The following is a 22,165-nucleotide window of genomic DNA, read 5'->3' on the forward strand; positions in this document are numbered from 1 at the left end:
AGTGTCCCCAACAGCCCAATTTCTGCAGGTCTGGAAGACCAACAGGACCTGCAAGAGGAGGCAATGGCAGTGGCACAATGTCCCTCCCCACCACACAACCCGGGCTAGGTCAGAAAGAATGACATTAGCCTTGAGGACAAGCACAAAGCCATTTCCACTTGAAAAGGGAAAAGGATAGTGGTTTAAAATTAACGACAGCCTTTTCCAGGAAATATCAGTGGAAAGAAGCAGCCATTTTTAGAAATGTTATTCTCAGAAATTTCCTGAAAAGACCCATCAGTCAAAACACAGATTGAAGCCATTTCCACTTGCACTAAGCAGCACTTCGGAGCTCTCCCTACACGCTTGGGGTGCTTGACCCAGCCGGCAAGGCCAGCATCCTGCTCTGCCCCCCTGACCCCAGTGAGGCTGTGGGAGTCAGTTTGGGATGTGGAACAGCCCATACAGAGTCAGAAACACTCCCCCTGCCTGGGGAGGCACATACATCCCAGTTGTCACTAGTCACGTTTGCACTGAGACATGCCACTCCCTGGCCATCACAGCTGGGGAAAAGGCACCCCCAGGCTCCATCTATGGTGGCAAACCTGGAGGATTGCCAGAGAAACTCTCATTTCTCAGCACTGCCCTCACCGGAGCCGCTCCAAGCGCAGGAGCTGACGCTGGCACTCGTGACACAGGCACAGCAAAGTCTTCACTGCAGATCCCCAGAGCCACAGGTTCTGCTGCCAACAACTGACAGCAACGTGAATTTGACCCGTCTGGCAGCTGAAAGGCTGGCAAATCCAAATGGATGTAACTCCTGGCTGGCTCATAAGGAAGCGTGTCCCTTCAAGCTGGCACGCCGGCTCATCAGCATATCTATAGCTCCAGACCAGCCTGGCACCAGCTGTCTCTTCCTGTGGAGGGAATATTTGCCATAAAAAGCACAAGCAGGATGGGACTGAAGACGCTGCAAAGGCAAAAAGGCCCGAAGGCAAGCAGGGCATTCAGATGAAACTGGGAATGCTGCATGAAAGAAGAAAAGTCATGGATAGAAATGGAAAAGGGTTTTAGGAGCACTGCAATGATGCAGAATGATAAAAAAGATAATCCCTGATGCCTATCCTCTGTCTACAAGGATCTGTCAGCCCTCTTTGAAGATGCCAGAGCTATGAACCTCACCAAAAGAGCCAGTGAGGAGCTGGGGAGCCCGGCTGGGTTACACAGCAGCATGGCAAGAGCTACCAGCATCCCCCGAGGAGCTGCGTGTGCCCAGCCACAACTGTGTCGGATGTTACTTACAACAGGGAGGAGGTGTGAACAGGGCTCCCCAAGAGATTTCCTCCAGCCCCGAGGGAAGTTTTACCAGGACAAACAACAGCAGCAAATAACGGGCAGCATTTTGCACCTCCCCAAACCCTTGCTGGGGGTGGGCACGTTGGCAGCAAAATGTGAGCAGCCAGCCTGGAACTGGATTCTTTGGGTGCAAACCTGGGTGAGCACTTTGAGCCTGAAGTAAAAGCTCATGAGAGCAAATGCCTGCAGACAGGAGCATTCAGAGAAAGGAGCCTTTGATGGGGCAGGAACAGCAAAGTGTGGAGCTTCCGTTCCAGCACATTCCCTCCCTCCTTTGCTGCTCGTCTTCTTACGGCTTCCTGAGGGCTCAGTGTGTCGGTTTGCAAAGAAAATGCCAAAACACGAAGTGAAATCCGTGCTCTTGGGAAGCAGGAAATCCCAGGGTCTTCATCAAATGCTTGCAAGCCTGAACTGCCTCCCCACCTCCCACTCCAGCCCTGCTTGGTCCCTCCAGCCTCCCCTGACTGGTGGCAGTGGCACCCCCAGTCCAAGGACACCCCACCAAGAGGGGCACAGCCCAGCCACTCTGCCTGCAGTGATGCTTACCTAACACTTTCCATTAGAAGACCTTGGTTTCAGTTCCTAAGAACTTTGCCAAACTTTAACCATTTAGGCTGCAACCCTTCATGCCAAAAGCTTTCCTCGAGCTAAATTTATTGGGAAAATTTCAACTACAAAGGTTCAGCCATTTGCCAGAATGAGGTTAGGGAAAATATATTGTTCTTCTCAAGTTAAAAATTCTTTGACTGTTTCAGCAAAATCCCTAGCACCTTCACACTTGGAGCAGGAACCAGAAGTTTGGCAAGGGACAGCAGAGGGGTCTGGGTGTGCCTTCTGCCACCTCCATCCTGCTTTGCCAAGGTGGGGGCCTACAGAAATCCAGGTGCTCACTATCAGACAGCTCTCTCACGCCACTCCAACCAAAGCAGCAGCTGGTTCATCTGCTTGGAAGAATAAAGCCAGGTGAGGGAAAGGCAGGTGGAAAAGGGGGCTGAAGCAGCTCAAGTCAGGCACAGCATAGCAGCCCTTTCTCCAGCCCCCTCACTGCTCTGCTGGCACCATCAGTGGCTGCTCTTCCCAGAGGATCCCAGCCCCACACATCCAGCATTCCTTGCATGGCAGAGGCTCGTGTGGTGCATCCAGATTTACGTGCCAGCCGAGGATCCCAGATGAGGTCAGCCTGGTTCCATGGGGGAGCTCACTTTTCTGAAAACTATGGAAATTACACACGCAAAAAACTCTCAGGACCCCAGACTTGGAGGCATCTCTGCAGCTTCAAGTCAACTCCATCACACTTACTCACCATAAAGCCGTCCTAACGACACATTGCTTTTTCTGCCCTCAAGGTACCGTTTTCAGTCAACACAGAAAATTAACAGGCAGCAGAGACCCTCCTGCAGAGTGTTCTGATGTGCTGAAATGTGCACGTGTTCAGTGAGGCTGAGGGCTGCAGGACCAGGTCATGGTTTGGGGGATTAAGATGGAGAACTTGATTCCATTCTTTGCCTTGGTCCTGAACTTTCAGGGGGATCCAGAAGTCCCCTTAACTCCTCCCAATGCATGTGGTCAGCTATTTTTGCGTCCCTCACTTGTTGGCTGGCTGGTGACACGGAGGGGATGGAATTTGCAGACACTGGGCAACTCTGCTTTGAGTAGGATCAAAGGCAACTCCCAAAGGATTTTTTTAGGAGAACTCCAACTCCTGCATCTCAAGATGGGCAGTCAAGGGACTAGAAAATCCTTTAAGCTCAGTTCCCCATCAGTACCTGTTAGAGGTACCAGGAAAAAAGGCACCCAAACCCGAAATGCTTTGAGCACAAACCAGTGAGTTTACACCATCCAATTATTTGGACCTGAATCTTGTAGCCCCTCCTACACTCCATGTGGCACCGAGCACAGCGATAACACTTAATCAGTGACTTCTCTGGAAAACTCCCATGAGAAGGGAAAGGAATTTTACAACTAAAAGGACAACAGGAAAATTGAGCCTGGGATCTCTCTGCCATATCATCACCTTGTCAATCACAGGAGGTTTTATCTGCCTTACACCACACCTCAAGTGCCACTGGGCACAGCCTTTGAGGCTCGCTCTGCTTGGAAACAACCCCTCAAAATGCTCCTTGTGAGGATACAGCCAGATTCACCCACCAGACCTCTCGTGGTAAATGGGGGCTGTAGTCTTCTGTGGAAATTTGGCAAGAATTCAGCTCCGAGCGGTGCCACGCAAAGGGAGGTTCTCAGGTGTCGAGCGAGCGATTCCCTGCGGGAAGGGCCCTGACCACAGGCACAAACCAACAGCACGCAGAGAAACCATTCCAGGAAGTTTAACATCCGAGCCCCCCTGGTAGAAAATACGATCTCAGTGCTCCAACAACTCACATGGAGCCGGAGCCTCGGGTCCCAACGCACGTGAGGGCTCACACTGGTGATAGAGCCCCCGCCACGGCACTCAGGAACTAAAGAGCCTGAACCCTCCACATTCATTAACAAGCGTAAGACATCACGCTTTTATGCCAAATTCCTCTTTTCCCCCGTGATTTGAGATAGGATTGGCATGACCATGATATTCCCTACAGCTACCGTTGCTGCAGCATTCCCAGCACGGCCATACAGAGGGAAAGGCTGTGCTGGCGGGTGGTGGGCTCACCCTGGGGTGCCCCAGCACCCCTTTTGTTTGCTGCTGTGTCTCCTGGCAGGAGGACACGAGGGAGCTGCGAGTTCCAGCGCCGTTTCCTGCAGAGATTTGAAAACCTGTTGCAGTTCCAAAGTGAGCTTCGATTTCACTGTGACCAGCAGCTCGGAGACTCATAGTTACTATACAGCCGAATAAAATATTTTTTCATAAATTTAACGCCAGCATGTCTGTGTTTGGAAACTTTGAAAATCCATGTTGTATGGTTTACTGCACTGGAAAAGGTGCCAACAGAGTTTCAAAGGAAGGGAAGTGTATAACTGTTTCCTTTCAAATGCATTTTCCAATGGGATCCATTGAGGGAAAAGGCTGGAACTAACTAAAACATTATTAAAAACTGTTATGAAAAGAGACAGAGAGATGGAAAAAGATAGACAAAAACTCCAATACACAGCCGAAAGGGAGGGAGGGAGACAGGCGGCAAGAAAGGGGATATGGGCAGAAAGACACGTTGGGTGGGGAAAATGGGGCGAGACGGGGAGTTTTAACTGGCAGTCGCCCTTCGTGGTTTCATAGTGTTGCAGATCAATTGATCAGGATTTCAAGTGCTGCTGGCCCGGTGGCACAAGGCGAACCACAGAGTTGGCTGCAAGCACAGCCCTTGCGAACTGCTGACCTTCAGTTTTCAAACCAAAAATATTCCTTGGGAAACGGTTACACCAGGTCCCAGCCCCGAGGCTGCCAAGCAAAAAGCAAGCACTACGGACCTGAAGGAACGCCCCGAGTAACTTACACCAAAGCAACAACCAGGGCTAGTAGCCTGAAGTAACTCCCTGGTGTGATTCAACCGGCAGTAACCGCGCGTGACATGTGTGCAGAGGGGCTTGGCTCTTCCGTCCTCCCGGAGCGGGGAGTTCTCCAATCACCCTCCGTCGGGATGAGCGTCGGCCCTCAAGCCGCTCCCGCTCCCTTGGCCACGCTCAAGCTATTCCAACCAAGCCTATAAATACCAAAGCCATCGGGTCCATATAGTGCAGTCGCAGCCCGATTCCAAAACCACCGCTCCGGCTCCAGGCGCAGCCCTGGGTTTGCTGCCCTGCGAGCGAAGGGGGAGCCGAAAGGGGCTGAGAACACACGTTTTGTCAAGGACTTCAGTGCCCTGGCCATCAGGAGGCTGCCAGGGTCGGGGCTGGATCTCTGTTGCTCTGCCAGGCTTCAAAGAGCCAGGCCGGGGGTAGGCAGAGCTCGTGGTGCGCCTGCAGAGCTCCAGGCCTGTGGTTCCACGGGGTGTAGTAACCCTGGGCTGTAGCACACATGTCGAGGGATGAGGGGAAAAAAATAAACAGACAGACAAAAGAATGAGGATGCTCTGCCAATTCCAATTGTGCAGCTTTTATTTTAAATGCTTATCAAGCTGAGAAAGAGCAGAGTTCTTGGAAAACAAGGTTTCCTTTCTTCCCATGCCAGTGTCAAACACCCTCAAGGACGGGTACAGCACAGGCGCTCGCTGCCGGCCGCCCTCTCCGCAGCCGCCATCCCGTCCCGTCCCGCCCGCCTCGGGAAGGGTTTCCAGCTCACAGCCCTGGTGTTTCTGGTAAAAAGATCTCTCTGTGATTTTTTTTTTTAAATATATATATATACATATATATATATAATTTTTTTTTATTAATCTCCAATCTGGCTGGGTTCAAATTATGGCCAATTACCCACCAACACTTCTCGCTAATAAAATAAATTTTTACGGGCCCTAATTACTGCTTTCGCTGAACTGCTCTACAGGAAGCAGAGAGGCTGTGGCTCTCCAGACGGCAGCAGACAGGAAAGCTACGAGGAACCCGCGAGTGAATGGAGAGCGGGCTCGGAGGAGACGGAGGGGGAGCGCGGCGCGCCGCGTGTGCCATGCGCACGGCGCCGGCCGTCAGGTCCCCGTCAGCCGCTGCACCCACCACCTGTGACGCAAGGCTGCTGCTGGGGACAGGAGTGACGGCCGCAGCGCCACGCCGGGATCCGCGGACGCGAGACGGAGGGGAAACTGTGTTTGGAAAGGGCTGCATCCATCACACGTGACGGAGAGACAGAGCCGCCTCCCATCGCTGCCCCGGGCAGCGGCCGCGGCACTGGGGACCCCCGCAACCAGCGCGGAGGGGGAGGCGGCTTCGCAGCCCGGCGCCCACCTTTGGTTCTCTCTGCTGCAATCGCAGTTGATTGAAGGAGACGCAAATAGCAGAGAGGTAGAAAATCCCTCTGAGAACGCGAAGCATCCAGCCTGCTCCCAGCTACACACAAACAAACGCACACGCTCCTGCCGGCCAGCGCAGCGCGGCCCCAAAGCGGTTCCCAAGCGTGACAAATGAGCAGAACCCATGGGGTGACTGCAGCCCGCAGCCCGTCCTGCCTGAACCCCGCTGCTCCGGGGGAAGCAGAGCCGCTGTTCTCCGTCAGGGAACACCCTCCGTGGCAGGAAAGCCGTGGCAAAACCACCGGCTGCTGGAGCCCTTCGGAGCGCGGCTGCCACGCAGGTATCCCAGCTCAGCTGGGGAAACGCGGCTCTGCGAGATTGATTAATTTTTTTTTTTTTTTTTCCCTTTTCTTAACCAGGATTACACTAATTTCCAAGGCCTAATGGAATCCAGCTGCGATGGGGAGGCAATGCTGCAGTTGTACAAAGACCTTTACACGTTGGTGCAAACTTGTACAATGCTCAGCACACACACACGCACACACACAAAGCCCTATAAAAAGGATGCACTGCAGCGGGATATTTTTAGTCTTGACAATACAGCCCTAAAAAAATGACTTTGCTAATACATCACTACAGAAATATTCCCAGTGTCCATTCAGGAACGGTTTAAAACATTTATTTTTGTTTCCTTTTGCAATGGTCAGAGAGGAGGGAGAAAATAGAAACTCATTGATAAGAGGAAACGAGAGAGACATGAAAAATTGAAAACTACCTAAAAGCTCATGGAGAGGTTTATTTTATTAGTTCTTAATAAATATCTTGCAGATTTCCTCAGGAAATACACCAGATCACATGTAAAATAGTTTGGTACTGATGTCAACTGTGTCAGCATATGAAATCTATTAGGGTGAAGCCACAGCAGGGTGATCAGCGTGCTGAAAAACTGCACGGCACTGAGGCGAGGGGGGGTGGGGGGAATCTCACGGCCCTTCCAAATTCTTCGAGAGGTAAAAAAGTCAGCCAAGACGCAGAGAGAGAGAAAAAAAGATCCCACATCCTGCTTTGCGCTGCCAGCAATGTGAAGTGCCCAGAGATTAATTCTATGTCTGGCCTGGAAATGTGACTTTAAAGCATTGGAGGGAGCGGGGAGGAGGAGGAGGAGAGAGGAACGAGAAGGCCAGGAGAACTGGGACTGGCACCGTGCCACCGACCCCCCTCCCGTCCTTCCCGAGCCGTGTTTCAACGTAGACAGCAGTAAACCCCAGCAGACGGCAGCTCCCGGGGCTGCCAGGGCCTCGCACCAGCTGGGGCGCGTCTCCCGCTCCCCGTGCAGATGGGCCTGGGAGCATCACTTCCGCTGCGCCTGCTTTTATAAAGCCACCCGGGCCCATGTGGCCGCCTTTGGCCGCTCTCCGCCACGGCCCCGCGCTCGCTTGGGGCCCCCCGGGCGGGACGAGCTCCGCTCCCAGCACCAGGCACGAGGGTTGTCAGCCCTTGGCTCCTCAGGCTGAAGGGTTTATGCTGTTCCCAACCCGCCTTTGGCAGCCGGAGCCTCCTTCTCCATCCCCGTGCCATTACCCGGAGAGCAGGCGCTGCTTACGCAAGACGCTCCTGCTCCGCTCCCGGGGCCGGTGGAGAAGCACCGGGAGTTCACTGAGCCAGGGTCAAGGGGCCAGATGATCCCAGGAGGGATGGTAGAAGCTCCACAGCCAAACCCATCCCCATAGTGTATCTCCTTCCCATCCCACAGCGACACGCTCCTGTCTGCTTCTCTGGGGTGGGACCTGACAACCTGGGGGGCAGACATATCACTTGTGCCCTCTGTGTGTCACCTAGGAGCCAGCCCTAAGGCCACCACAGCCATCACCAGCCACACCGACCAGCATTAAAAATGACCCTTCCGTTTGAGAAAGGCCACGTGCCTTCAGGGCTGTCACTCAGCCAGGGTTAAACTGTCCTGTTCAGTGAAGGTGGAGTGAGCATCACACAGCCAGGGTGACACCTGAAGGTCACACCTTCCTCCTGACTGTCACTTAGCTCAGGCAGAGCCCGCTCTGTGCTGCCAAGAACCTGCTGCACGGCACAGGCAGCCTAATTAGGGAAAATAAAAGATCTCCACACCTAAACCTGTGTGGAGTCACCTCCTCACTGCAAACCACTCAAGAGTAGAAACACGGCCGTGGCTATGCTGCTGTTCCTGATCTCAACATTACAGCAAGAAGAGATCCCAAGGAGCCCCCCCAGCACCAGGCACAGAATTCCCAGAGGGGTTGCAGCCTGTGAAAAGATGAAGGCAGGATGGAGCTGGCAGGGGATGAGCCTGTGGGGCAGCCCCTGGGAAGGAACTACCCCCACCGAGCTGGCAGGCTGCACCCAAACCTGCACGGGGCACGGGGCGGGCAGCCCTCCCTGCCTACACCTGGCAGGTTATAAAACAGCCCCGCAAGCTCAATCAGGAGTTTTACAACTTCACAAAGCAGCATAATTAGCCTAATTATACAGTGTTCTCTCAGAGAATTAAACAGAAGTACAGTAATTGACTTGGTGCTGCTTAAAAGCATGAGGAAATCAAAGGTGCAAGGCACATTAAAGAATCAGAAATATCTCTTCAAAAGCGAGAGGATTTCCTGTCACGCTGCAAACATCTAAAGCTTCACCAGAGCTGCTGCACCTGGTGCACCTCACTCTGACTCCTTGGCACCCCTCTTTCTCCACCACCAAAGCTGGGGAGATGCAGAGACCCAGGACAGCAGCCTCAGCACCTCCTTTCTTGTTTTACAGCTGGACAGACAGACACAGCGTGCCACTGCTCCATTTCCTGCCTTTCATTTTACACAGCGACGCTGCTTCTTCGTCCAAACAGTGGGTTGGATTCAGCATTTGCAGAGCTGGCTGTGCCTTAGAACCACAGCAAAGCCTCTCCAACCTCACCTCACCTGTCACTGGCTCTGTCCTGATTTGCTGCTTGGGCTGCTGAAGCTTGGCTCTGAAGCAGACTCAGGCTTTGTGTTTACAAATCATTTCCCCTCTATTTGTTGCCCTGAAATGAGATCCCGGTATCACCCCGTGGAACAGCTTCAAGGGCAGATGTAAGGATGTGCTTGTGTGACAGGCAGACCAGGCAGAAGCCCCCAGCAAGCCCATCCAACACTGCTCAATGGGGAATTTGCTGCACTTGAGCTGGAGGGCAGGAGTGGAGAGTCTGACACACCAGCAAACACTCAATTTTGCTGGAAACCTTTCCCTTCCCTGCCACAAAGCCCTGCTCAATCTTTTGCCTCCCAAGCCAATGTCTAGATTTCAGAAACCTGAACTGCCAGTGGAAATTCCCTGCAGCGCGTTGATTATTGCATCTCCTGCTGGCACTTGTGGCAAGGGGAAAAAAAAGTCACATGGCTTTCTGGACACACGTTTCACTGAGGAGTCTTGCATCAGAGGGCAGAAGCCAGCAGCCAGGAAAATAACTCCAATTACGGTAAATAAATCCCCAAATATGTGACAATCTGCCTTTTAAACAGGAACTGAGGGGAATAAGCAAAGGAAGACTTTGGTCTAAACATTGCTGCCACCAGCCTCAAGAGCCCGAGAGCAAGGCTCTGAAGACACGTCTGGGCCAGAATTATTTTACCTGAACTTTACTGATGTGTCTCAAGTCCGAGACAGTTTCCTTCCCTGAAGGGAAAGGCGCCGCCAGTTCCCAGCAACCGTGCCAACCTCCAACACTCCCAGTGGCCCAAAGGAGAAACCCTGGAGGGTCAGCTGCCATCTCTGGACACGTACATGTCCCTTAGGAGGCTCAGCACAGGAAGTTGTGTGGCTCCTGAGATGAGCAATGCAGGTATCCCTCCCAGCACCACTTCAACCCTTCCTCCTGCTCACACATCTCAAGGTCTGGGCTGTGTCTGGACACAGGAAGTAGCAGATATCACTAAACAACAGGTTAAGTGTAAAAGCCCTTTGCCAAGGCAGTGACATCACAGAACCAGCTTGCTCAGGAGCCTCAGTGCAAGGCAGGCAGCAAGGGGAAGGATGGACACCAGAATCGCCCAGCCCTCCTCTGGGTTTCCTCTCCGCATTACCACTCAAACGCAAAGCAAATATAAGCAACAATGTGAAAGCAGGGGAAGGATAAATTAAAACATCCAGTTCCTCCGAACTTAAGGCCTTGGGAAGTGTTATGTCTTAACACCACCTCGCTAAAGACAGCGCTGCCCAGTCTCACAGGGGAAGTCCCGCAGCGACTGCCAGGTGCAGCTGGAGATCTCAGCGCACACACCTCAGTCCGCAACTGCTGTACAACCACCAAAGCCCCAGCACCCAGAGAAAGCCAGATGTCAAACTGCTCAACTCCAGCCTCCCCGCATCAAGTGGGCTTTGCACTACAAACCAAGTCCCCCAGGCAGGTGGAGGGACCTCAGGCTCTGCTCTCAACGGAGCACAGGGCTGCAGATGCTCAGCATCTCCACAACACAGCCTTGCAATGTGACAGCTTCATCAGCCTCCTGGTTGTTTAGCCCAAAGGTGTCACAGCCCACAGCTGAAGTGTGTATTTACCACGCAAATAAGAGAGAAAAGGATTCAGGTCTGGTCCCCAGACAGGGAAAGATTGAGTTGCTTCTGCTGCTATCTACAGCCTGAGGTTTATTAAGCTTTCTTTTGTGCCTAATTTTAAAACTCCACCAAACCAAGGCAGCTACCCACAGCACTGCTTTATTTTTAAACTCGGGCAAATGCACTGGACTGTCTTGCATTTGACTCCCTACACCTTTTGTCAGCTCCAACATGCAAGATGTGGTTAGAGCTTCATGAGAAGACATCAAGGTGAGGCCGCATGTGATCAGAAGGTGCTTCCTCTGAGCCTCTTCTGATGCTGCACTCGGCTCTTTGAGCACAGCTGGGTCTGAGCGGCAGAAACGAGCCCATGGCAATGGTCAAAGCTGAGGCTCTGCTGAGGGCAGACACCACCAGCCTCTGCACCATCTCTGGGGATATTTTAAGGGTTTAGGCTGCAAGCCCGAGCAGCTGTGGTCAGCAAAGCGAGACCCGCTGTGTCCGGCACAGGGCTGTGAGCAGGGTGGGATGGCAGCAGAGCAGGCTGCTGGTTACCACAGCACAGCCTCATCTCAGGGCTCTGACCTGTCCTCTCCAGTGAAAAGGGGAAGTCCTGTACCTGCTTAAGCACTCCAGGGGATTTGTACTAACCTACAGATCCTTCCTTGTCTGTATCAAGACTCAGGCAAGATCCGCATCTCAAGCTGGTGTCGGTGTTCAAGGAGCAAGCAGGGCCATGGGCCTTAGCAAGTCCTTGCACAGGCTGCAGTCACACCTGTGGGACAGCAGCTCCTCTCTGAGCCAGGGAGAGTCTCTCCAACCCCTGCAGCACTGACCTGCTCAGCATTGGCCCGAGTGTGGCAAAAGCAACAGATACTGCTCTGAAGCTGCTGCTGTGAAACCTCCCTTTCTGCACGAGCCTTCGAGGTTTCCCAGCAGACACCACCTTGCACAGAGAACCCGACCCATGTTCCACTTGAGAAGACAGACCCAGGGTCTGCAGAGCAAAGCCCAGCCCGCCCCTGCCACACTGGGGGCCTTCTGAGCCCTCCTCACACCCCACATGAGCACAGCCCCACTGTCCGAGCACAAGCAGTAGGTTTTCCTCCTCGCCCACTGACCCTGGCAGAGCAGATGCCCTATGCCCAAACTGTCACTTCCCACTGGTTTTCCACTTTCCCAATCCTCAGCTAAAGCAACACACTTGGCCAGAACCTCCCTGTGCCTCTGTGCCCTGGCTCTGCTCGGCCCTGGGGGATGCAACTTCATTCCCTCCATGTGCTGAGGATGCACATATGGCAGCTCCCTCCCCTCTCCACTTCCACCTAAGCTCGACCTCCTAACAACCTCCACAAGCGACCGGCCCGAGAGTGCCAGAAGGCATCCAGGTGCTGCAGCCTGATGCTTCACACCCGCAGCCAGGCAAATTTGCTGGGATTTCCGGGAAGTGTCTCTAGGGTGCCCCGTGCTGCTGCACCCCCACTTTGGTGCACGCTTGTTTGGAATGCGGGGCCGTCGGGGGAGGGGGGGTGAAGGGGGGAGAGGGGAAGTTATTCTGGTGGTGGCCTATGAATAACATCCAGTGATTTATAGGAAGTATAATCCAATAATACAGTAAAATAAAACAGTGTGTCTGAGATGGGTTTGATTCCAGGAATTATAAAACAAATTATTAAAGAGAGAGAGAAAGAAAAAAGCCTCAGAGAGGCCAGATCGGAGTAAATTGGGCACAGATGGGCTGGGAGGGGGTTTCTCTCTCTCCACTCACCGAGATGCCCCTGCCGCAAGCACGGCTTCAATTAGTCTTTTCAGAAACCAGAGTTTTATTTCCCCAAATTACAGAATTAAAAAAAAATTAAAATTCTTGGAGTGTTTGTGGTCAGGATAAAGGGATCCAAACTTCTCTGTGAGTTGGTTGTGCAGATGGCTACCAAACTGTTAAACGGGCCACCCCACTACGGTCCTGCCCCAGCCAGAGCCCAGGATGGCCCAAAACAATGGTAGCCTATGTCCCATCCTGGAAAGCTCCAGCAACTGCAAGTCTCTGTCCTTCAGAGTGGCCACCTCTCTCTGCCTCCCTGCCCTGGGGGGGCACTCCTTGCCCCCTGGGTTTGAGGTCTGCAAGAAGTTTTTTTTGACACCTGGAGTGCTCCTGACAGGAGGGAGCCGGGTGAGTGGGACCCTCACTGGCTGCACGCCTCCCTGGACAAAGCAGGAACACACTGTTTGATGCTGAACAGCAGGGGATGCACTTCATGTGGGAATTCTTTGGCTTCCTCTGTCAGAGAAAACAACAGATCCAATTCATCTCCCAGGATCTTCCCAGTGCTGCCTGGCTGCACAGGCAGCTGAGACCAGCTCCAGCATGCCCTGTCCCTGGGGACAGCTGACAGCTCAGCTGCATGGGCCACTGGAGCCCTGCCTGGGCTTACCTGAGCCCTGGCACCCACTGCAGGGTTCAGGTAACCACAGCAGCAACCTGTGTGGGAGGAGGATGTGAAATGCCACGTGCTGCTCACAGCTGACTGGTTTTGAAACCAGTTTAAACACAGCACAAAAAAAGCCACCCTGTCAGAAGAGCACACGGTGACCTTGTGGTTGGTTGGTTTATGAGAGTGGCAGTGGCTGAGAGCAGAGACACAGAGGACATGTGAGAAATGCCATATGGGGGACACGTGCCAGGACAGGGGCACCCCTGAGGGACCACAGACAACCCACACCACAGCAAAAGAATAGGAGTACAAAGCAAAGAGCAGCAGATATAAACCATCATGTACAAGTCCCAACCTCCCGTGCTGCCCACTGCCTCACTGAAGGGCTGGGACAGACTGAGCACAATCCAAAAATGGGAGAAACTGAGGCTGAGATGGGGCAGGATTGCGTTTGGTGTAAGCCTGAGGAAGAGGGAGGACAGGTGTTTAACACTGCATTTAATTCTTCAAGTTCCCTTTTTCATAATACCTGAATCTGTGCTTAAAAGTTCTTATGCAGGGGTTAAAAATTTCATAGAATTCCCCACATTGTGACTGTTATGCCAGTGACACCACACTGTGACTGCCAGCACCACTGGATCTCAGCACCAGGGATTTGCTACACACCACACGTGGAGCAACAAGCACATTTACAAGTTCCTCAGGAATAGCTGGGGCTCCAGAGACCTGGAAACACACAGCAGGGAAGGGAGGGAGCAGCTATCCGTGAAGAGAACACTCCTGGACAGCAGGGAAGAGAGGCTCAGACCTCCCTCCCAGCCCCAAACCCACGGATCTCCTCCTGCTACTGCAAGCTGAGTATCAGGCCCGTGTGATGGGAAGGACACAGACACGCTCTGCTCCCAGAATTGCAGGAGGATTTCAGTAGGAGGAGATCTCCGGAGGCTGTTTGGTCCAACTGCAAAGTTAGATCCAGCTCTGTGGTGTGGACACAGCCAAGCTCTGACTACAGCCGGCTCCCCAGCAATGCTTCCTGGCAATTTGGGATGCAGGCAGGGTGGGACTGCTCCCTGCATCCCGCCAGCCTCCCACAGGCCCACAGGGGCGGCTCGGCCCCCTGGCTCCCACTGCTGCCCCTGCTGCTGCAGCACAGGGAGGTGACTCATGTGCTGGGAAATGGAAACCCGCACCTTCCCGACAGCGTTCCTGCCGCGCGCTCCCGCCAGGCCCCTGCCCACAGCAGCCCACACGCCGGGGAGCGAGCCAGCACCCTTGCTCCGTGCAGGGCACTCCATAATCATTCCAACATTCCTGCCTTCCTTCCAAACTCCAGGCCCTTTGCTGTTCTGCTTGTGATTTCCATCTGCACCCAGCTCTTCCCAGTATCGCAGCGTCGGCAGCGAGCCCAACCTGTGCTGTGCCAGCACTCGGCGTATGAGCACTCCGGGACCACCGGGGCATTCGCGCTGACAGCAGGGTTTGCTTTGCCAACAACACTCTCTGCGATATTTCAGGGTCACCAGAGCAAAGAGCCCTTGGGGAAATCCCTGAAGGGCCCTTGGCATCAGATGGCAGCTGTGGTGCCATCCGACCTGCAGGCATTCCATGGGCACTGCCACCTGCTCCGCACGCAGCCCGCAGGCCCCGGCAGGAATAGGTTTGCTTTCTCCTGAGATCCAAAAGCTGGGAGCAGCTGGCAGCTACCCACACAGGAGGCAGAAACTCTGAGAATACTTATTTTTCATGAGATAAAAAGCACTCCCTCTGTCACTCACACACATCCACAACTCGGCTATGGATGGACGAGCACAGCCCAGCGGTTTGAGAGCTGGGATTGTTTCCAGCTCTGCCAAAGGGGCTTGCCATCCATCCCAGACAAATCTCATCCTCTCCTTCCCACCCGCTCCTGTCTGTGGCACAGACACCACTATTAATTCACCTACCAGGGGTATTATTAACATTAGGAATACAATAATTACCGTCACGCAGAGGCATTTGCTTATAATCGCAAAGTACTTTGCAGCTCAAAGATAAACACGCTGTCGTTAGCTGGCATCTGGCAGGCAGGAGGGCACGGCTGCCTTGCCAGTGGGATTGACAGCTCCCTCCAGGAGAGGAGAGTGCCTGCAAGGCAGGCACAGCACACGGGAGCCACTTCCCAGCCCTCTGGCCGGCAACAGTTTACTCCATCAGCTGACCTTGGCCACTGACCGCTAGCCTGACAAGTGGCCAACTGGCTCACGAGAGAGGGATCTTCCAGCAGCAGCGCTCTGGGGCTCCGCCTGATCGCCCACATGCCGGCTTTAGCTGAAATCCATCAGCTGCAGGCCTTCATCTTTGGGATCTAAATCCCAAGCCATCAGCATGTGAAACACTGCTTCCTCCCACCCAGGGAGAGCAGCCTCATCCCTGCTCCCAAACACACGGCTCAGGCAGACCTGGGTACTGCTGCTGAGTGCGTGTTGGAGGAGACACAGGGCAAAACACAATCCCTGGAAGCATCATTTTAAACTCAGTGAAGAGAGTGGTTTGGTGGCATCTCTGCTGCCCAGCACATTAAACTTGTCAATGGTTGAGACCATCTGGGCTGCTGGGTGGATGGAGGAAGTGAGAGGAGGACGGTGATTAACACTGGATCTGTGTTGTTCTCTGCCTTAATATGGGGCACAGGCTCCAGCCTGGTGTTTCAGAGAGCGGCACCACATCCCCCTGCACGGACACAGGCAGCCACAGCCAACAGCTGAGGGCTCTGAGACTGTCCCAGCCCTTCTGGTGCCAGCACAGGCACCGAGCAGGGCCCAGCTTAAACGCTGGGAAGGCAGAGCCATAAGCAGCGTCTTCCTTCTGTGCTGATGACTCAGGCTCCTGGGGGATGCGATGCCTCCTCACTCCTCAGACACCTCAGCCAGCTCCAAGACCCAGCCAAGGTCCCTTTGTGTTGACACCCACAGGCATCCAACCACCACTCCCACCTCCCCATCTGGCGTGTCCCCCCCACCCTTCTCCACATGGGAAGCGGCTGATCCCCAGCCAGTTTCCCCTCAAGCAGCACGTGGTACCTTTGGGCTGGGAGTTGTACACTGCAAACATGTTGATGGCCACGAGCTGGAGCATGCGGGTGCTTCCGATGGGAGGGGGGCTGTGCTGCAGCAGCACCTGGAACTCCCTCAGGACCTCCTCGGCCACCGCAGGGAAAGTCTCCATCCTGCAGACAGAGAGAGAGGCTGGAGAGAGCAGGCTGTGCCCTGGGATGTGGGGTGGGCATGGTAGAGCTCATGTCACATCTCCTGGGGAAGGGGGAATCCCTGGGGTGCTGTCTCCCATCCAGGAGCTGTGGGGAATGAAGGTGCAGGCTGCTTCCTTAGAGAGGACAGTGAGGGATTGCTCTGTGACCGACAGGCAGCATTCTTTTGGCAGGAAAACACGGCCTTTATGAGTCATTTCTGACCAACCATTTTTTTCTACTGACTTCTACCAATCTGGGAGAGGTGCCAAGGGGCCAGCAGCTCACTTGGACCAGGAGCAGCCCATGGGACTCCCAAGGCTGCAGCAAAACGCACACACTGGTGCCACATTGCGGATGTGGCAATTCCAGTGCATTGAATGCTGGCCAGAGCGTGCTTCCTCCAGAACTCCTCGCTGCAACATCGGATCCCATGGCACCGAGCCCTGTCTCCCCCAGGCTACACACTCTCCAGCACTGTGATTGAGCCCCTAAACTTCATCACCTCGAGCCCCACAGGACAGGGACTCTCTGACTCGTGGAGCTGCTGACAGTGTCAAAGCTGGAGCGGGTCCCCGCAGCCGCAGCGCCGCTGTCGCGCGTCAGGACACAGCAGCCCGCGGCTGCGGGGCCACGGCTGGGGATGGGGTGAGCTTTCAACACCACTCACAAGCGCCCACGGAAATCTGACACCTTTATCCTGCTCTTCATCGCTGAGGGAATTAGCTGAGGTCACTTATCAAAGCTGTTGGATCCTCAGCAACCTCCGAGCTGAAGTGGGGGGAAAAATTGAAATGATTGCAAAGTGCACGGTCAAACCCCAAAAATGACTGACATGTGGTTGCCCGCAACAGTCCTCACCTGGTATCCCACAAAGACAATTTTATAACCAAGAAGCTTCCCAAAACTTTGGGAACTATTGGGGGGCGGGGGAGATGTGTGGGATCCTCCTGTCCCACTGCCTCTTCTGCAGAGTTTGCTGTATTGATTCTTATTCCTACACTAGAGAAAGCCACAGCCAGACCCAGCAGACTGAATATCTCCCACAAAGTGTCCACACCAGCTATCAGTGACATTATCAAGTGCCCACATGGGAGTGAGGGAGCCAAAATCCACAGTGGGTGAGGCATCTGGAGCCGGGGCAGGTGACCTCAGGGGCCTCCATAAGCAATTTCCTCTATCTTCCCCCAAGAGATTCAGATCTTGTGATATCACCATGGGCTGGATTAATGAGCCACTTCTGGTAACCCACACGGGCAATTCTGCTGGGCTTCCCCAACAGACTTCAGGACAGTGACAGCTTTATTTTTAAAGACACAAATGGCTTTATTCTTAGCCATAGTTCATGGGTGCTTTTCATCACCTGGGTGTGCCTCTACCAGCAGGGCACCCTCTCCCCTGGCACTGTTTGCTGGAGCAGTTCAAAGTCTCTGTTACCTTCCCAAAAACATGGGCTGGAACAAACAGGCCCCTTGTACTTTGTAGCTGTGCGGAACGGAGCAGCTCTGTCAGTACAAATGCACTGCTTTCCCTGCAAAAGGCAACTTCCCAGGATTTGGGGCACAGCCAGAGAATTAGAGCAAACTGATTGCTTCTAAAGACTTCCTAATTTTGAGAAATCTCAGACTACATCCAGTGTATCCAGCAACATCCTCCTAGGGCAGACAGCACTCTGGGGATGGAGGAGCCCTTTGCAGGATGGGTTGTTACTGAGGAGACGAAGATTATTGCCATGGAATAACAACAAGAAGGAGTGAGGGCTTCCTCAGCCCCGCCAGCTGTGCTTTGATACCACAGCACATCTGGAACAGCATGCAGTAACCCCACTGAGCTCAGAACCAGCAGGTCAGGAGCCGAGCGGAAGCTTTTAATAAATTGCTTACCTGTGGTTTTAGAAGCAAGAGTCCAATTAGGACAACATCATCTTTTCCATATTTTTTCCAGATAAATCACCCAAGATCCTGCCCAAAGAGGACTTGGCTACCCCTCACCTTTTACCTATTTTAAGCACGGAAGCTGTTTAGCAGGGCTGGACGATTTTCTCTTCCTGTGTCATGGTATTACTTTCTAGTTCCCTTCTAAGTACTTCAGGGCATATTGTACCATTAAACATACTTGGGTTTTCTAAATGACTGTCCTGGGAAGCAACTGCCTCAAACGCTGCATCTTAATTTCACAAAAGTCTCAGGAGCCAAATGTGCAACTGATCTCTGCTACATCCCCATTAATCCCCTGCTGGCATCCGTTCAACCGGAGCTCGACCGCGAGCGCGGCCCCACAGCGCCAGGGACCAGCAGCTCCCCGGATGCTCTGCCCTCCAGCACAGACCCTGCACTTCCAGAACCTTCTGTGGACTCTTGAAGTTCTCCTCCTCTTTTCCTGCAGGCAGCAGGACACCCAGCTCTGCCTCCTCGCTGCAGGCCAGCCTGGTGCCCGTGAGTGGATAATCAGTGCCTTGTGACTCAGGGAGAGATCAGCAGTGACCCTCAGACACTTGGATCTCCAACAAATCACCAGCCTCTGCTTCCCTTTTTTTTATGAAGGGTCCAAAGTGCCCCTCCTGAGTGGTCAGCCCTGTAAGCACTGGACACAGCAAGTGCTGAGGTGCTGCGTGGCAGGATCTGAGCTGTTCCCAGTACTGCTGTTGCTTCTGTGGTCCAGGAGGGAAAGGGGACAAAGAATTATAGATCCGAGTCAAAAAACCCAACAGCAGGGACAAGCTGTCACTTTGCACCCACACTCCCTTTACCTAAATGGCCTGGAAAAGGCCTTTCAGCCCTGTGACTTGTAGCCAGCAGTCCTGCAGGAGAACGAAGGAGCCAACAGAGCTCAGGAGACTCTGGCTGGTTCCGAGGCACTGGCAGCTCAAGCAGAGACCCACATGGGGTCTCTCCTCAGCAGCTGCTCCCACACAGCGAGGGCCGGTCCAGACCTGGAGCAGAGGCAGCTCCATGGGAAGACCATCAGCTGCGAGGCTGAGCTCTGCCCTCGGGGTCATAGGGATGTCCCCCAGGCTGGGATCTCAGCCCAGGCTGGGATCAGGCTTGCTTTGCTTCAAGGGTAGCTGTTCAATGACTTGAAACCCATTTCTGACAGCCACTGCCAAGGGCGCTTTGTACAAACCAGTTCCCACAGCCAGGGCAGCTCTCAGCTACGGCGCTTTCACCAAAGTGGCAGCAAAGAGATGAAGGGCAAGGCTTGTTTTGACACACTCTGGATGGCAGCTTTCAGCCACCATGTGGATCTGCCTCGATGGCTTTGTGTTCCTCACAGGCAACAGCCACTGAGAGCTCCAAGAGGCAGCTTTGCACTGGGTGAGGGCAATGGAAGAGAGGGGGTTAAACCCAGAAATTCAAGGGAAGGGAGCACAGTTAGGTGATGGGAGAGAGAAAAAACAGCCTCTAATCCCTCCTGGGTATGTGAACCATCTGAGCTCAGCTTCTGCCAGAGGGTCCTGGTACATGGGCAGGAGTGGGCTTTGAGGTGGGGGGAAGGAAAAGCCCAAGCTCCAACCAGTGTGGATTGGAGGGCGGGTAAGGAGAATAAGAACCAGGAAGCTAGGCCTGCAAGAATTCACACCCTGTGCCCTCAGCTCCAAACACAGCTTAGTTGCTAACAATATTAAATTCCAAAAAGACTTGTAATGTAGGAAAATAAAATAAACATCCTGCACACTTACCCAATCCTGGTAAACAGCTTCCCATGGGCATGGAGAAAACTGAGGATGAACCTTTTGTTCAGCTGCATGGGAAAAAAAAAAAAGGAAAAAAAAGAGAGAGAGGAGAAAACAATTAAACTCTCTCCTATTTCCTGTGAATTAAGAATGTCCCCAGTGACAGAAGAACCTGGCCTGGATGCTGGGGGTGGCACTGGAGATGGGAACCAAATGGACATGCCCAAACTCTTACAAACATCATGCACAGAGGCAGAGGCAAGTGCCAAACAGCTGGAGCTGGAGCTGGAACCGGAGCTGGGAGAGGCGATGGAGACACAGCACCCTCTGCCGGGTCCTGTGATCCTGCACAGGGCTGCTGTGCCTCGGGAGCCCCAAACCCCACACCCTGGGCACCCCAAACCCAATACCTGCACCTCCAAATCCGATACCTAGGCAAAGGTCTCTTCCCCCATGTCACACGAACTCAAAGCTTAGCACAGCCCAAGGGGTTCTGCAAAAGGAGTCCCCAAAGGCAGCGTTCCCCACTAGCATTTCCATCGACGGAAAAAACAACCCCACAACCACCAGCAGCAGCCTGTTCCGTGCTCCCGACTGTGTCAGAGGCAGAGCAGCAGCTGGACACAGCAGAGAGGGAGCAGGATGTCCTCCCCAGCGCTGTTCTGCAGAGCAGCCAGCACAGAGAGCTCAGCAGCAGCACTTTTTGTTTGTGCCCTGCCAGGAGCAGCTTCCAGAGGCAAGGGAGGACTGGGGTGATGCTGCACCCCATTATTTAACTGATGTTAGAGACAGTGTTCAGATGTGCCAGCAGAGCCCCTGAGACCCTGCATTTTGAACAGATACTGAACTGCCCAGAGAAGCTGGGGATGCCTCATTCCTGGAAGTGTTCAAGGCCAGGTTGGATGAGGCTCTGAGCAATCTGCTCAAGTGCAAGCTGTCCCTGCCCATGGCAGGGAGGTTGGAACTAGATGGTCTTTAAGGTCCCTTCCTACCCAAACCATTCCATGATTCTGTGGACACGGAGCTAAGGGGACACAGGGGAGCTGGCTGTAGCACACGGTGTGAAGGCAGCTTCCTGCCCTGCTTTGGTCCCCTGACTTCAAAACCTGACTTGAGTAATTGCTTACTACTGCCCCAGGCCACCTCTGCTAGCTCAGTACAGCTCCAGGCTTTCCCAGTCCTTATCTACACGGCTCTGAGGATGGCTGTGGGTGGGTAAGCACTCACTCAGCCTGGCCCTGGGGGTGGCTGTGTCACAGCAGGAGTGGACTGGCCTCACTTTTACCTTCCCCAGAGCAGGAGGTTTTCCTCTCTTGCCTGTGCCTGCACAGCCTCAGCACGCTGAGAAAAGCCAGGCCCCGAGCGCTGTGAGGGAGACGCTGACCAGGAGCGACCCAGAGCACCACCACGCTGCTCCAATCCACCCAGGGCTTTTACAGCTTCAACTCCCCCACTTCCACTCGCAGGGGGAAGCAGGAGCACAGGGAGAGGATAAGGTTACTGGGCAGGGCTGTGGCAGTGCCCAGCCAAGAGCTGGACATGTGCCAGAGGATGCAGGGTGGGCACTGGCCGGTGCCTCCTGAGCTCCCTGCCAGGCCTGGCTGCAGGGGACAGGTGTCACTGGCATCCCAGCTCTAGTGCCACCTCCCAGCCCCATTTGCTGAGTCCCTGGGCTCATGCCATGACTGATGCCAGCTGCTCTGCACCTTCAGTGAGGTGTAATTAACCCGGCTGCGTTCCCGAAGGATCCATGCAGGAGAATGATGCCCTGCTGCAGAGTCGCTCCCGGGCCATGTGCGAGTTTCAACATAAAACCTGTCTCATAAAACAAGCCAGACCAATTAAACTGGCCCCTGCAGCAAGGGGTTCTTGCTTACTCACTATTTTACTGCTGCCCTAAAGAGCCCTTTCCACTAGAAGTCAACTTGATTTGCCACCATTTTATTAACTCTGCAGATGGAACCCAGAAGAGACTGGGGAATACTGGGACAGCACAGCAAAGCCCTTATTCATTCTGCCAGTGAAGTTTGGATATAGCTGATTCTTCACCTTAGGACACTGTGGTAATTGAGAGCTTGAAGCCTTTAGCGGGTACTTTTTTTTCAGGCAACAGCTTGTGGAGGCAAAAAGCTGGTTT

At 53.7% G+C, this 22,165-nt stretch overlaps 1 protein-coding gene across 2 annotated transcripts in view; it reads right to left on the reverse strand.

Annotated features, from left to right (window-relative positions):
- SMG6 (SMG6 nonsense mediated mRNA decay factor) overlaps positions 1 to 22,165 on the reverse strand; it is a 105,743-nt gene that overhangs the window by 62,651 nt on the left and 20,927 nt on the right. For both annotated transcript variants that reach the window (XM_069033298.1, XM_069033297.1), the window contains exons 9-10: positions 20,035 to 20,096; positions 16,192 to 16,337 (exon numbers count right to left, since the gene is read on the reverse strand). In XM_069033298.1, the coding sequence (XP_068889399.1) occupies positions 16,192 to 16,337; positions 20,035 to 20,096 (208 nt within the window). The remainder of the gene's footprint in view (positions 1 to 16,191; positions 16,338 to 20,034; positions 20,097 to 22,165) is intronic.

This window comes from Aphelocoma coerulescens, chromosome 19, assembly GCF_041296385.1.
Source record: "Aphelocoma coerulescens isolate FSJ_1873_10779 chromosome 19, UR_Acoe_1.0, whole genome shotgun sequence".
Taxonomy (NCBI): domain Eukaryota; kingdom Metazoa; phylum Chordata; class Aves; order Passeriformes; family Corvidae; genus Aphelocoma; species Aphelocoma coerulescens.